Below are 13292 nucleotides of genomic sequence, written 5' to 3'. Positions count from 1 at the left end.
TGAACAGGTTGAATTGTTACAGGTTGAAAGGCACCTCTGTCCCTCCGCTTGGACCTTCCTCCCCTGCACCCGGGACTAGGCTTGCTGGGGCTTTTGTGAGGGAGATGACGGCTCCGCTCCCTGCCGCGGCTGGGTCGGGAACAGCGCGGGCTGGGAACTGTGTGGAGCTGCATTTTGGGGATAACGTGGTCTCAGCTGCAGCATATGAGCACGCAGCAAGGCAACAGAGCAGGTACAGTGGAGCCACAACTTCCCTGTCCACCTGCAAAAAATTCACTCCAGACCTTAGCTGACTGTGGTCGTCCCCAGGCTCCTGGAGCAGACACCAGCCCAGTAACACACCCGCAAACTGAGGACAAAAAAAGCCCACGGTTATTGAGAAAGCCAAAGAGCAGAATCTACCCTGACACCCTGCTGGGTGCATAAAGCTGAGTGAATTGAAACCAATACGGATTTATCGTTCAATACATCTGTAGTTAGTGTTTGAAAAGTGGCAAGAGTGACCGAATTTCTGATTTGCTTTTAGCACTCAAGCTTTGCATTTCACCAGCAGTTCTGCTAGTAAAGCTCCACTGCTTCCATGCACATGGAAACACAAATATTGCAGAACTGAGAGTAATTTGCTTTGATTTTTTAACACATTAATCACAGAGCAGCCACCACTTCATGTGAGGTTCCCAAGATCTGAATTTAAAGACCATTTGCAGTCCTAATTTTAGATCCCGGTAAAATGACATACAAGATACTGTGAAGTAAACCCTTGACGTTCCCAGGGCTCAGCCCTGGCACCTGGCAGCTCCCAGGAGCTCCCCATCGCTTCACCTCCTCCAAACCAGCAGGACCAGAGCAACAAACCTGGCGGTGCTAAATTTTGCAAAAATAAAGAATCACGTTTTAAAATGTTTGCACACTAGATTAGTGATTTCATTCCCATGGCAACTGATAATTTCTCTTTACTCTGGCTCTTTTGATACAGCAAAGAAGCAGCTTTGCTCTCATTAAGCCCTTTTCCATTTGATCTCTAAAGGCCATATAAATATTTTTTTTCTCCCACTGGCAAAATGTTCTTCGGTTTTCTGCAAGGAAAGTTGCACCAAAGTCAACTTCAAAATAATGACACTTTGCCTCTTACAGGGGTAGAGCAACTGAAAATATTTAACAATGCCTTGATATCAGAGCATATCAGTGAAGGCTTTAGTTGACTTGATGAAATAGATGGAGTACAATTTAGAAATTAATTATAATTAAGGGATATTTATTCCCTGGTGTATGGAAAATGTTCTGGAAAACATTGCAATGAAACACAGCATGAACTTAATAACTAATCTTCATGACAAGAGCAAAAGCCAAGGGGTAAAACTGAAACAGGACAGAAAACTACTGTATGGAGGGTTTTCCCAAAATTTTGAAACATGGATTTTGAAATATGGATCAACAGCAAACCACTTTAAAAAGAAAGCTGTAGTATTGTTTATCCAACTTATTCTACCCCAAAAGAGGGCAAATTGCACCTATATTAAACAAGTTTTTCACATAAGATAGGACAATCATTGAACAAAAACGGAACAAGACCACTTCAGAATAACTTAGATTTGGAGCAAGCACTCCCTAGAATAAAAAAAATTAAAACCATTAATAAAAAATTGAACCAAACTCTAAATAAAATTGAAAGGGTTTTGGTTTCAAGACATCTTGCAAATGTTAATTAATTAATGCTCCCGGTGCCCAGCAAGTTTGATTAGTATGCAAACAATAAATGCTAACAAATGTCGGAAGAATGGTCTTGTAGGGAGATGGCCACGGCTGCCCACGCCATCGCGCGCAGCACCATCACCCACACATGATCTCTATCCTCCGATCCCTCTGCTGTGTCCCTGTCAGACTCCTTCTACTTCTCTCACCTCCCTGCAGCTTTGTTTTTATTTTTTTCAAAATAAGTCTATCAAAGTTCAGGGGGAAAAATGGTAGCACATATGAACTTTAAAATGGGTCTTGTGATTGGGTTAATTTTATAACCATTTAATGATTTCCAGGCAAGTGCTTGGTGGCTCTGGACTACAGCAGCTCTCTTTCCTGTTGCTCAAGAGCCTTGGGAATGACCTCTGCCCCTCCAGACACAGATCCTGTCTCACTGCACTGAAAGCACGGGGGATTTTCCACGCTGGGGGACCTGCTGAGCTACGGCAGAGGAAGCCAAGCCACAGGGTAGTGTCCCATGGGCAGGAGAGCTGGGGAGAGCAGGAGGTCTCCTGGAAGGGCAGACGAGGTGCCCCAGGGAAAGGAGGTGCTGGCAGGGAATGTCGGTCAGATAAGGCGAACTGGCTCGCTCAGGCGTAGCACCGAGTCACAGGCATGCACAAGCCACCAGTCCCCACCGCCAACCTGACCGGGGACATCAAGAGCTTCAGCTGGACCTTGTACTCCACCAGCCCCAGGTGGCTCCTAGGCAGCCCAGTGCCGCCTGCCCAGTGCCCACAGCCTCGCCCCCAGACAGACGCAGCACTCGAAGAAGCCCTACCTTGGCACTGCCAAGCTTTGGTTTTTCTCCATCAATGTTTGCATGTTACATGGTCATCACAGCCTCATCACCACCACTCAGGCTCTCCCCATCACTCTTCTGCCCTATGACCAGGCAAACAAGTGGCAGACAGGTGACAGGGCCCCTCCAGGACCAAAATCCCAATACCAAGAGATATTTTGGCCGGAACTGGAGCTTTTCAAGCCCTTTTATCCCACTACCATCACAAAGGAACATCCCATCTGTGATACTCAGAACTACTCAGTACAAAAAAGTACCAGTGGCTTTTGGCATCTCGCTCGCAAACTGTTCTCACTTTGCAGCTGTGACTGTGCTACTGGCCATCTCAGTCCCACCGCCTGTTCTCCAATGCGATGGATATGTGAATCTGATTCCTCCTGACCCAGCTCCTGCAAACATTATGTAATCTGGACATAAACCAAGCCCTGTTTACCAGCCTTCCTGCCAGCAGAGTTGTTTTGCTCCCACTGGGTACTTGCAGAGTGGCTAGAAAGGGGTCAGTAACGCAGGGCACAAGCTGTAAGAGCTGCAGGGAAGATATTTTGCTCTGGAGTTATGCTAAAAAGACATAAAGCTTTATTAAACACTTTTATTTAAACTTCTTGGAGTATTTTGTAGTTGGCAGAAAAACAGAATCATTTTCTCTGTTTTACAAATGGGTCAGCTGAAGCTCAGGGCAAGTGGGCAAATTGACCAAGATCAAGTAGGGAACTAATGACAAAAATGAAACGGGCATCTTCGAGAAAATCCTCCCTGCCTCAGAGGTCTGAGGCTCACACCTTCTCTTGGAGGCAGCAATAGATCCTACATCTTCAAACAGTCATGGACTGTGAAGCTAAAACAGCACAGTGTGATGATTTGACACCCTGTGTGAGATTAACAGGGCTCCCCTTTTGAATCTCCATTTCAGCATCAGGGTTTGGTTTTGTTTCTAAGATAGATCCACCACATTTGATTAGAAAAAAAAAAGAAACATTTTGAGTGATAGCAAACCCACCACAAGTTTAGTAAGCCGTTCCTATTATTAATTAACCTCACTGTTGAAATTATGTTGTGATAATCTGAATCTGCCAGCTTCAGTCTTCTGCATCTTCTTATATGCTCCTCCTTTATGCCTTAGCCTGGGCTGCCCTTATCCAAACTCTGCTCATGATGGATGCACCTTCAATGTAGTGATCAAGTTACTCCTCGCCTTTTTATTCTTTGAAAGAAATAGGTTGAGCTCCCACAGCCTTTCATCACATGGCCTGTTTTCCAGTCCTTTACTCATTCTGAGACTTCTCCAATTTGTCAAAGCCATTTCTGAGCTGTGGAAGCCAGACTGGAAGGGCGTTCTGGTGAAAGCCACAACCTGGCAGATCCTCACTGCTCTTGCTCAAATTTCACATGTCCATACACACAATATCACATTAACCTTCTCGGCTGTGGGTAGCCAGTCTGGTAGCTGTGTTCAACTAATTACATATTGCCATCTCCAGCCCTTTTTTGGAATCTACTTCCCAAGAGGGACTCCAGATGAGCCTGACCTGCAGTCAGTAGCCCTGGTGATCTCCCTCTACCCTGGGGCTTGTAGAAATGCACCTGGTTTATTGCTTCACAAAACTCCTCAGGCAGCTTTTATAAAATTCTTGTATGGAAGTTGCCTAAACCTGTAGTTTTTCAAGTAACCAGGGTTGGATGCAAGTATTTTAATTTCCCTTTAGTTACTGTCACAATAAAAATATTTCATTATCAGACAGCTTCTTCTGATATAGGACTGTCCTACAAGCACTTTCCTGAGTACAGAACAAAAATGCTTCATTGACTATGGCTTTTTCTGTATTGTCCATCTGGCAAGAGAACACCATGGGTCAGACTCCTTTTGTGCCACACACTCAAAACACCTCTCATCACCCTCCACATCCTGCCCAGGGATTTCTTCCTCAATTCTTTCACATCCCTTTTCATATTTTATATGGTCCTTAACTTTCAGTTAATGTTGATTCTTGTCAACTTCTCTTTTCCCCCAAGTATTGCTGCTTTTGCTTCCTCTGTGCTGGCTTGCTCTTCGCCAGGCTTGCCCTCTCTCCAGGCTGAAGCTCACAGTGCACATGGTAAAATGCAGTCACCCTACTTCCAGTTATCACCCCTTTTTCCTCATTTTTCTCAAGTTCTTCCTCTCATCTCCTTTAACTAATTATTGCTTCTTCCAGTTATGTGGAATTGGCCTTGCTAAGTCACCAAGCACGTACATAACAGAGATGGACTTCATGCATGAAATTCGTGAAATCAGGCTACTCATTTCGCCTGCCAGGCTGCTCTCCTGTCTGCCACCTCTTTGCCCGCCCATGCTCCTGCCGTGCTCTCCAGCCCAGGATCCAGCTCCCTCCACCTCCCAGGACACCCCGCTCCCAGCCCACCACCCCACTCGCCTACCTTTGCATCACCCCCTTTCCCCACAACGCCTTCATTTGGAGATGGTTCACGTTCTTTGCTTTCAAGTGCAAGCAATGTCATTTTTCTTCTGGAAGTTCTTAAAGTCTCCTTGTTCTAATCAGGAGGACTCATTACATCCAAGTTAATTTTAAATTGCTCTATGGCCACTGAGGAAGTCAAGTCTGTTTTCTGAAGACATTGGGCCCTATTTGCCTGCTCAGAGCTCCTTTTAGCAGATTTGGCTGCCTCAGCTGTTACCAAGCCAAGAGGCTGTAGACATTGAGTTCATTAGAAGCTGTTGGAACAAGCTCTTTGCACAGCTCATTAAAAGTGCCCCCATGCCCCTTCCAGCAGAACAGTTTCTCCAGCCCCTCCTGCCCTGCCCGAGCTCTTTGCAATCATTCACAGCCCTCCAAGCAGGGGGGTCGCAGGCACTTCCACTCACGGGACAAATATTCAGCCATTTCAGCAGCAACCAGAGCAGCAGGTGACACACAGACCCTTGTGCAGAGAACTGGTTCCTCGGAAGAGGCTCCACACAGAGCATTTCCTTCTGCTGTTTCATGTGATGGACACAAGTCACTATTCCAGACACAGTTTGGGGACCACATCCTGAGTTCTCAGCAAACCTGCCCACAAAGCAGAAATTTCTTTTCTCTATTTAAGAGAAAGGAGACTGCAGACAAAACCACTTATGCAAGTCTCCCTCTCCACGACTGCAACCTACAAAGGGCATCAAATAAAAACAAGGGCTATCAATGTAATGTCAGCACCAGTGCCAGCCCTGGCACTGTCCCTCTGTGAAGGGACTCACACAGAGATCTGGAGAAGAACCAACGCAGGGTGACAGCTGACAAGAGCTTTAATAGCAGCTTCAGACATGGATGCTGGAGTTCATCAGCAACGAGCAAGGCCAGACTTGACGGATGATTTTTCTCAAAGGATTTTGTCTCCAGGGAGATGTCACTTAGGTGCAGGTTTCACTGGACAACCCATTGCACCCAGACCACAAGGTGTCACTCGGAAGTACACACAAATCCAAGAAGCCACATCCTATTTGTGGTTCTTTATGAACTTTAGGTCATGACTTCTTGGTCTCCAGATCAAAGTGAAATGCTGCCCTTGAAGCCAAAGCTCAGGTGGCTCCTTATGGCTCCAGTCCCTTGGGAGATTAAAATTGCTGAGCATCCCAGTGGGGAGAAGGTAAACGCTGACATGAAGTGGGAACAGATTTTAGCATTCCCAGAGCAGGAAAGTACTGCAGAGGTGCTTGTAAGACACCTTTTCACAAGGGAAACCTCATCCTGAGACTAGCAAGGGCTGAGCCTCACTGCTTCTCATCTCCTACCAGTTTCTATAACACCCTGCAGAGTAGCACACCAACCATCCCAGCAGGAACACAAGGCTCTCCAGCCCATCCAACTCTCTCATGCTCCAGATGTGCAAGTACTTAGTAGCATCAAGGTTGCTACAATGACTGCACCACACCCAGGAGCTCCTCCTGCCCCAGCCTGCTTTCCATGGGTGCCCTGCCTGGGACAGCCTCCCAGTAACACCAGCAGCATCCCAGTCAGGTGAATTCCTTCCAAGATGGAGCTTGCTGAACACCTGCAGCAGCTCTCACGACCTGGATGCCCAGGAAAGCGTGAGCCTGAGCTCGAGTCCCGTGTTAGGATAAACCACCCGACCGGTGCAGCTGAGGGCACATGTTTTCCATCATGCGCCAGGGTGACTTCCAAACTCCACCACCCCAGATCCCCCGCCTGCTGAGCCTTCGCCTGTTCCCCCCTTGGTGTTTCTACACCGCAGTTAAAAGCGTAACCTGTTCCCTTCCCCTCCTGCAGCCCTCCTGTGGCTCAGGCTGCGGAGGGCGGTTCAAGCAAGCTCCAGACTTCAGAACTTAATCCCCTGTTGATGCAACAGCAAGTTTCCTTTCTTGCTGAACAAGTGAGAGACAATTTTGTGTTGAAACTGTAGATGAATCTCTGACCCCTGAACATGAACAGATACAATTTTGTATGGTAGCTCACAGCTACAGGTTCACCCCTATGCCAAACTCAGGGAGAACTTGGTGAAGCTGCAGTCGGGCTTGCTTGAAACGTTGCACTGGTTAACGCGAGCATTAGAGTTTTGACAGCGACCAGTGCAGGTACCAGCCACTCTCACTGCTACCAACTGTAATGCATTTAGCGCCCACGGAAAATGAAGAACAGATCGCTAAGGCGAGCGGGGCCAGTCAGCTCTGCCAGGGCTTCTCCTTCCCTGCTCACAGCTGCCCCGCTGCTCCTTCACCCTCTCAGCTGCAAACACTTCCACTTTCCCATCACCAGCTTTTCTTTAATAAAACAGCATTGATCAGACTAGACTGTGCAGGAGGTCCTCCAAGGGTCGCAGCCAGGAGCATGCTACCAGGACAACGGCAAGAGTGGAGCGGGTGTGAACAGCACCATTACACCAGCAGAGACTTTTTTTCTTCTGTACATGTGGAGAAACCCCTCTCCTGAACACCCAAATCTTCGCACAGCCTGTGTAACACTATACTCTTCAACCAGGACACAGAGCATCTCGGTCGAGGGCCTTCCCGCAGTGCAGCGCCAGGTTCATCTGTGATTTATTCTCACAATTAACCACTGCCTGGTTCAGGCACAAGCTTGCATGTCAAGACGCAGTGTGTCTCCTCACCCTCTAACCATATCTCATGATTTTACAAGTGGCAACATCAAACAAGATACTATTAAATACAGTTTAAGTTGCTTGTTCAGCTACCATAAATGAATATACAAATATAATTATCTACTTATGAATCTGCAAAGGAATTAAGTACCTGTTGTGCAATGTGCTTTCTGCTCTTTGAGGCAAACATTTAGTATATTCCTATTAAGAACCCACCCAATAATGCAAAATAGAAAAAAGGGAGATTAAATCCAAATAATTTTCTCTTTTAACACATGGTGTCATTAAATAAAGTAATAGTAATTCTTTTTGTTATTGTTATTATTATTATTTGGGAAATTTATTTTGCTGTCTTGAATGCAAATGTTTCACCTGAGAAGCACTATACAGGAAGAAGTAAATGCCACCTTTGTGTCTTTACAGCATCTGAATCATCCTATAGTTACTAAGTACGAACATCACTTATTTTCTGATGTAAACAAAGTCATTCTCAAATGGATCTGAGTCAGAATCTAAGAGTGAAATCCTGCCCATACTGAAGTCAATGGCACAAAATTTCCCAGTGACTTCACTGCCCCATGGATTTCAACCCAAGGCTCTGACCCCCTGGTGCACGAGAGCTGCGTACATGGGACAGCTGCAAAAATCCTCCAGTCTCCAAAATTTTGTCACAGACGGCTTAATGTGCAGCCTAACACACATGCCAAAGCCCAAACCTTGTCGGGAGACCAGTTTTCCCACGTCTACAGAACATCACAAATATCTTACTCGCAAAACCTTTTCGGATACAGCACCAAAGGTCCCCCCCGAGAATCGCCCACCAGGAGCGCAGGTGGCACTCACGGCTCCCTGCATTTCCCAGCCCTGCAGCACGAATCCCGCTGCATGGCCACCTCCAGCCCTGCAGCATCCATCTCTCCCTGCCCACACTGCTACCCGTGCAATTCCTATAGCAAAGGGGATGGGACAGCAACGCTGGGCAGCCTCAGAGCCCTGGGCACTTCCCTTCCACCCCAGCTCTGCAAACACCTCACTGGGTGATGCTGGCCGTCGACCTGCTTTGCCTCAGTTCTCCCAGCTCTTCTTTGAGAGCTACTGACAAAAACTACAATAAGGCAGCTAGGTATCAGCAAGAAGTACTAGTTAGTGCCACTGAGTTCCAGGTGATTCTGAACCATAGGTTCCTGACACCTCCCAATGTCTGTATAAGCAACATAAATACAGTTCCCACTATCTATCCCTTCTTCCCCATGAAAAGTTAAGATAACCCCAGGATGCCCCCTCCATTCGCACGCTAAGGTGGCTGCAGAAGGGTGAGGAGCTGTGGCAAACCGCAAGCTTCAGCGGTCCTCTCCCTCCGTGGGGAAACCCTGGCAGGTAGCAGGGTGACCCTCGTGAGGGCCACATACTGCTGGGGCTGAGGCAAGAGGTGAGCAGCAAGGCGGCACAGGGCACCGAGGCTCTGCCCCTGCTCCGTGTCCCCGGGGCTGTGCCCCGCAGTTCGTGCCCCCGGCCTGTAACGCTGATCCAGACTCTTGGTCCACGCCCCGAGCCAGTGTCCCCGGTTTGCACTCACGGTCTGTGCCTCCTCCCGACGGCCCCAGCCGGTGCCCCCCCCCGTTAGCGTGCCCTAGCTGGTGCCCCCCCGTCTGCGTCCCTGGCTGCAGCCCCCCCCTCCATCCGCCTCCCTGCTCAGTGCACCCCAGTCGCCCTCCCCTGCTCCGTGCCCCCCCTCCGGGCGGGCGTCCCCACTCCGCGCCCCTGGGCGGCAGCCCCAGCTGCTGCGCCCGTCCACGCTCCACGGCCGGCGGTCTCCATCCGCGCCCCCGCTCCGTGCCCCGCACCAGCGGCCCCCAGCCCCGCCGGTGCCCGGGCGCGGTACCTTGGCGGGCAGGCTCAGCAGCACGGGCACCAGCGCCAGCGGCGCGCACAGCAGCACCACGAACCGCCGGACGCTCCACGCCTTCTTCACCACCGCCCCCAGCGCCGCCATCCCGTCCCGTCCCGTCCCGTCCCGTCCCGTCCCGCCCCGCCGCCGCGCCCGCCGCCGCCGCTCCCCCCCTTTATCCCGCGGGAGCGGACGGGGCGCCCGCCCCGCCTGCCGGGAGGGGCCCCGCTATACCGCCCCGTCCCGCTATACCGCCCCGCCCCGCTATACCGCCCCGCCGTACCGCCCTTCGCCCCCCTATACCGCCCTGCCGCCCTGCCATGCCCCCCCCCGACCGCTATACCGGCCCCCTATATGGGGCCCGTCCCCCCCCATCTCACCGTTCCCCGCAGCTTCGGCCGCGCACCCGTCGCAGTCGGAGGGGCTCGGCAGCGGAGACGTTTCGAACCTGGTTCAAAAACTCTGGCGGCACAAGAGCTCGTTCGGTTTGACCATCTGTAACTGCAGACCGTAAAAGAGCAGCGGGTTGTGCTAATAATGCAGGCTCGATACATCTAAATATAAAGAAATAGTACAAGCGACTGCTAGGAAAAAACACCCAAATGCAGCCGTTTGAATACCCGGTTTAGTTCTTAAACTTTTCCCTGCTGTGGACAAACAGTACACAAACGCACATCATTAAAAACTCAAAAGCATGAGAAAAACAGGGAGCTGCGAGTGCTTTTCCCAATTCAATTTCACCAGTGACTCAGAGGTTTAACAAGTTGTCTGCAAAGCCATGTGAAACACTTTTTTGTTGTTGTTGTTGTTAAAAATAAGTGAACACAACCAAACAAAAGGCCAGTGGTGCGGAGCAGGATAGAGCCATGGGAAATACCGGAAAAGCAGGAGGCAAAGGCTTGGCTCACCCAAGTGTGAGCTCCAGCAAGCAAGTGAGTAGCATATGACTATACCCTTGCTGGCCTTAACATAATCAGGCTGGGCCCATGCAGTTAAGGATGCTTCAATCATGAGTCAAAAAGAAAACACAAAAGCTGCCCAGTTCTAACTCTGAGGGCAGATTTTCCTGCCAGCTCTGCCCTGCATCAGGGTCATCAGAAAGAAAATGGGAGAGTATGTGGGGTTGGACGGGTTCTGCTCCCCTGCACCAAGGTAAATCTCAGTGTGCGCTGCAGAGGCTGCCGGTCTCCATCTGCCTGTGGGGAGCCCCAGCGAGAGGCACACATCACAGGAGACACCTGATGTACTATCAAGTTGAGCAAGAGATCAAAGTCAAGGGAGCTGCATTTTCTCTCCGCTTTTTGCATCGCCTGGATTCTCGCAATTGGAGGCTAAATGAAGCTGAGTAGTGAGGAGAAAAAAGGGAAAGCAAAATAAGTACTTCACCAGCATCCTTTGAGTGCTTTAAAACATATTCAAAACCTGGGTGAGTTGACCCCATATATACGAAAGTTGTATAAAAATCGTGTTCAGTGGAGAAACCTTTCCCTTTTCACAATTAATCAGCTCTCTGGAGAATTGCTACCTCCAGGCAGGTCACCCCTAGAGCATCAAAGAAGTCGGAGTCAAATGCATCAGTTAAAAAAGAAGATCCCACTGGGGAAAGTTCTCTCCAGCTTATAAAAACCATGAATCACTGGCACAGAGGGAACAAGAAATTAGAGAAGAAGAGTGTGGTGATACAATCAGCATTAGAGACAGGACTGCACCCCTCTCTGAACAGACTCTGCTCCGGGTGTGGATCCACCTCTTCTGTTCCCCTCCCTCTCCTTAACGGCATATATATAATTTTGCATAAATAGTAACAAATCAGTTAATCCCCACGGCCATCCCGGGCAGGGGCTAAAGGGTGACGGCATCACCACTGTGGCTCTTTTCAAATCGCAGAATGGACACAAAAGCTTTTGCCGGGCACTGCCGGGGGCCGCTGGCAAAGCGAGGATCCGGCGTCCGCCTGGCACCCGGCCCTGCGGCTGCCCAGCCCCGCTGGCAAACGCACCTTCTCTTGGGGCCCAAAAGAAAGCACAGGGCTGACTGAGAGAAAGCTATGAGGATTTTTATCTTGCCTTTCTTTAACTGCTCAACAGCATGAATAAAAAGTTGTCATGATAAAATAAATGAGTAGGAGATTCCTGTGCTGCCTTAATGCCACTGCAGTGGGCTATGGGAGCATAAGCTGCTTTAGCACTCGGGTAGTGGTGCATGATGGAGAGGATGGGCAGATGGATGGCTGAAGATCTGAAAGCAAAATTCGGGCCATCAAAACAATGCAACTGCTTAAAAACAGGTTCAGCTTACCCAATATACCCATCAGCCAGAGACTGGGTGCACATGTATGAGTGTGTGCCACATGCGGGACCAAAGGAGCTCTACAAAATCAACCTTGTAAGTTAAAAAAAAGCTTCAAAAGAATAATAAGCTGTCAATGCCACAGTCTGTCTTTCTCTTACGAAGATACAGACTTCTGCCAGTGTGGAAGGCGAGGGGAACAGGAGCACGTTCCCCCTCCGAGACGTCAGTCACATCCCTGCCTGGACAGCCCCTTCTCCCATCCCAGCCGGCCCCTCTCAGCTCGGCGGAGTGGATGCTGGGCTCAGCCTTCAGCGCTTCCCAGCCGAGCATGTTGCGCGGGGGCTACATGCTGGTTCACTTGGCCTTCCAGGACTTCAGCTGGGAATTTGCATTTAATTAATTTGTTTCCTTGTAAACTCCATCTCGACCACCCCTATTCCCAGTGCTAGCAGCAGCCGCAGGTGCCCTCAGTGCGCCCTCCCTGTGCTCCATGGCCATCACTGGGATCGGACCTCGCTCCGCTCCTGGGCCATTACTATCCGTTACCTACAGAGGAAGTTGAGCTTATTGCAGAAGAAAGAGGTGGGACACTGTGGGACACAGCTTGTGCTTGGGCCAGAGAGAGGCTTTATTTATCTGTAGTGACCCTCACATAGTGAACTCTGGGTTACAAATGAGCTTTTATGCTTTTATTGCACTAACTTGGTTTCCCATCAGCACTGATGGGAGAGGAGGGTTGCAAAAGGTTATCAGTGTTTTGCATCTTGCAAAACTGGAAAATATCAATTTCCTGCAGACATCAAGGCCTAGACTAAAAAAAGTTCATTTGAAAAAAACTACACCCTATAGCTTGTATGCACAGGTTTTACATATACACACAGTAACTGCCGGCACAGAGCAGCCACTGTCCAAAAGTCACGGTAACAGCATACCCAGATTATGCAACCGTATTTTCATTCCTGTTTCTTGCCATACTAGTATGCATTTTCTTTCATGTCTGTTTTTCCTCTTAGTGCTCCTATAGGTCTACAACTCACATCTATCTCCAACAATCCCCTTATTTCAGTTCTGCACTTCTGGCATCAGTGGGCAAAACGGAACTTATCGTTATTACTGCAAACTAAAGTCAGGCTGGTAACCCCGGGCTCAGAAGCTGGCTCCCCACACCCACGAGACAAATCACTGGTGATGGTCAGACACCAAAACAAACAAAAAAGGCAACTCCATCAATAATCAGCAATTCCCTCTGAAATCCTAACGCTGCCAATTCTGCTGATGAAACGCCTCTATTTCCTTTTATTCCTCTTTCCACGGCTTATTTGCACACTCCTTGTCTTCATGGCACTTGGGGTGATGCCTAGGTGTGGAGCAAGATCAGGCAGATGCTGGGAAGCCCCTGGAAATGACACTGTTCCTGGCAGGCCTGGAGTTGGTCCCCTGAGACAACAATTCATTCTTAAAAGCAGGAAGATTCAAGCAGTTGAA

At 49.2% G+C, this 13292-nt stretch overlaps 1 protein-coding gene across 3 annotated transcripts in view; it reads right to left on the bottom strand.

Moving 5' to 3' along the window:
• Window positions 1–9933, bottom strand: part of SLC13A3 (solute carrier family 13 member 3) — a 28671-nt gene extending 18738 nt beyond the window's left edge. The window contains exon 1 of one of the 3 annotated variants that reach the window (XM_072878995.1): window positions 9896–9933. Coding sequence is in view for 1 of the 3 variants with exons in the window: in XM_072878994.1 (XP_072735095.1) it covers window positions 9510–9620 (111 nt within the window). In the remaining 2 variants the exon portion in view is untranslated. Of the gene's footprint in view, window positions 1–9509; window positions 9621–9895 lie in introns of those variants that run through there. The other 2 variants (XM_072878994.1, XM_072878996.1) reach the window with 2 other exon arrangements.
• Window positions 9934–13292: the final 3359 nt, after the last annotated feature.

Source organism: Ciconia boyciana, chromosome 14 (genome assembly GCF_034638445.1).
Source record: "Ciconia boyciana chromosome 14, ASM3463844v1, whole genome shotgun sequence".
In the NCBI taxonomy this organism is placed as follows: Eukaryota; Metazoa; Chordata; class Aves; order Ciconiiformes; family Ciconiidae; genus Ciconia; species Ciconia boyciana.
The sequence above is the reverse complement of the archived record's forward strand: the minus strand, read 5'-3'. Positions and strand labels throughout refer to the sequence as shown.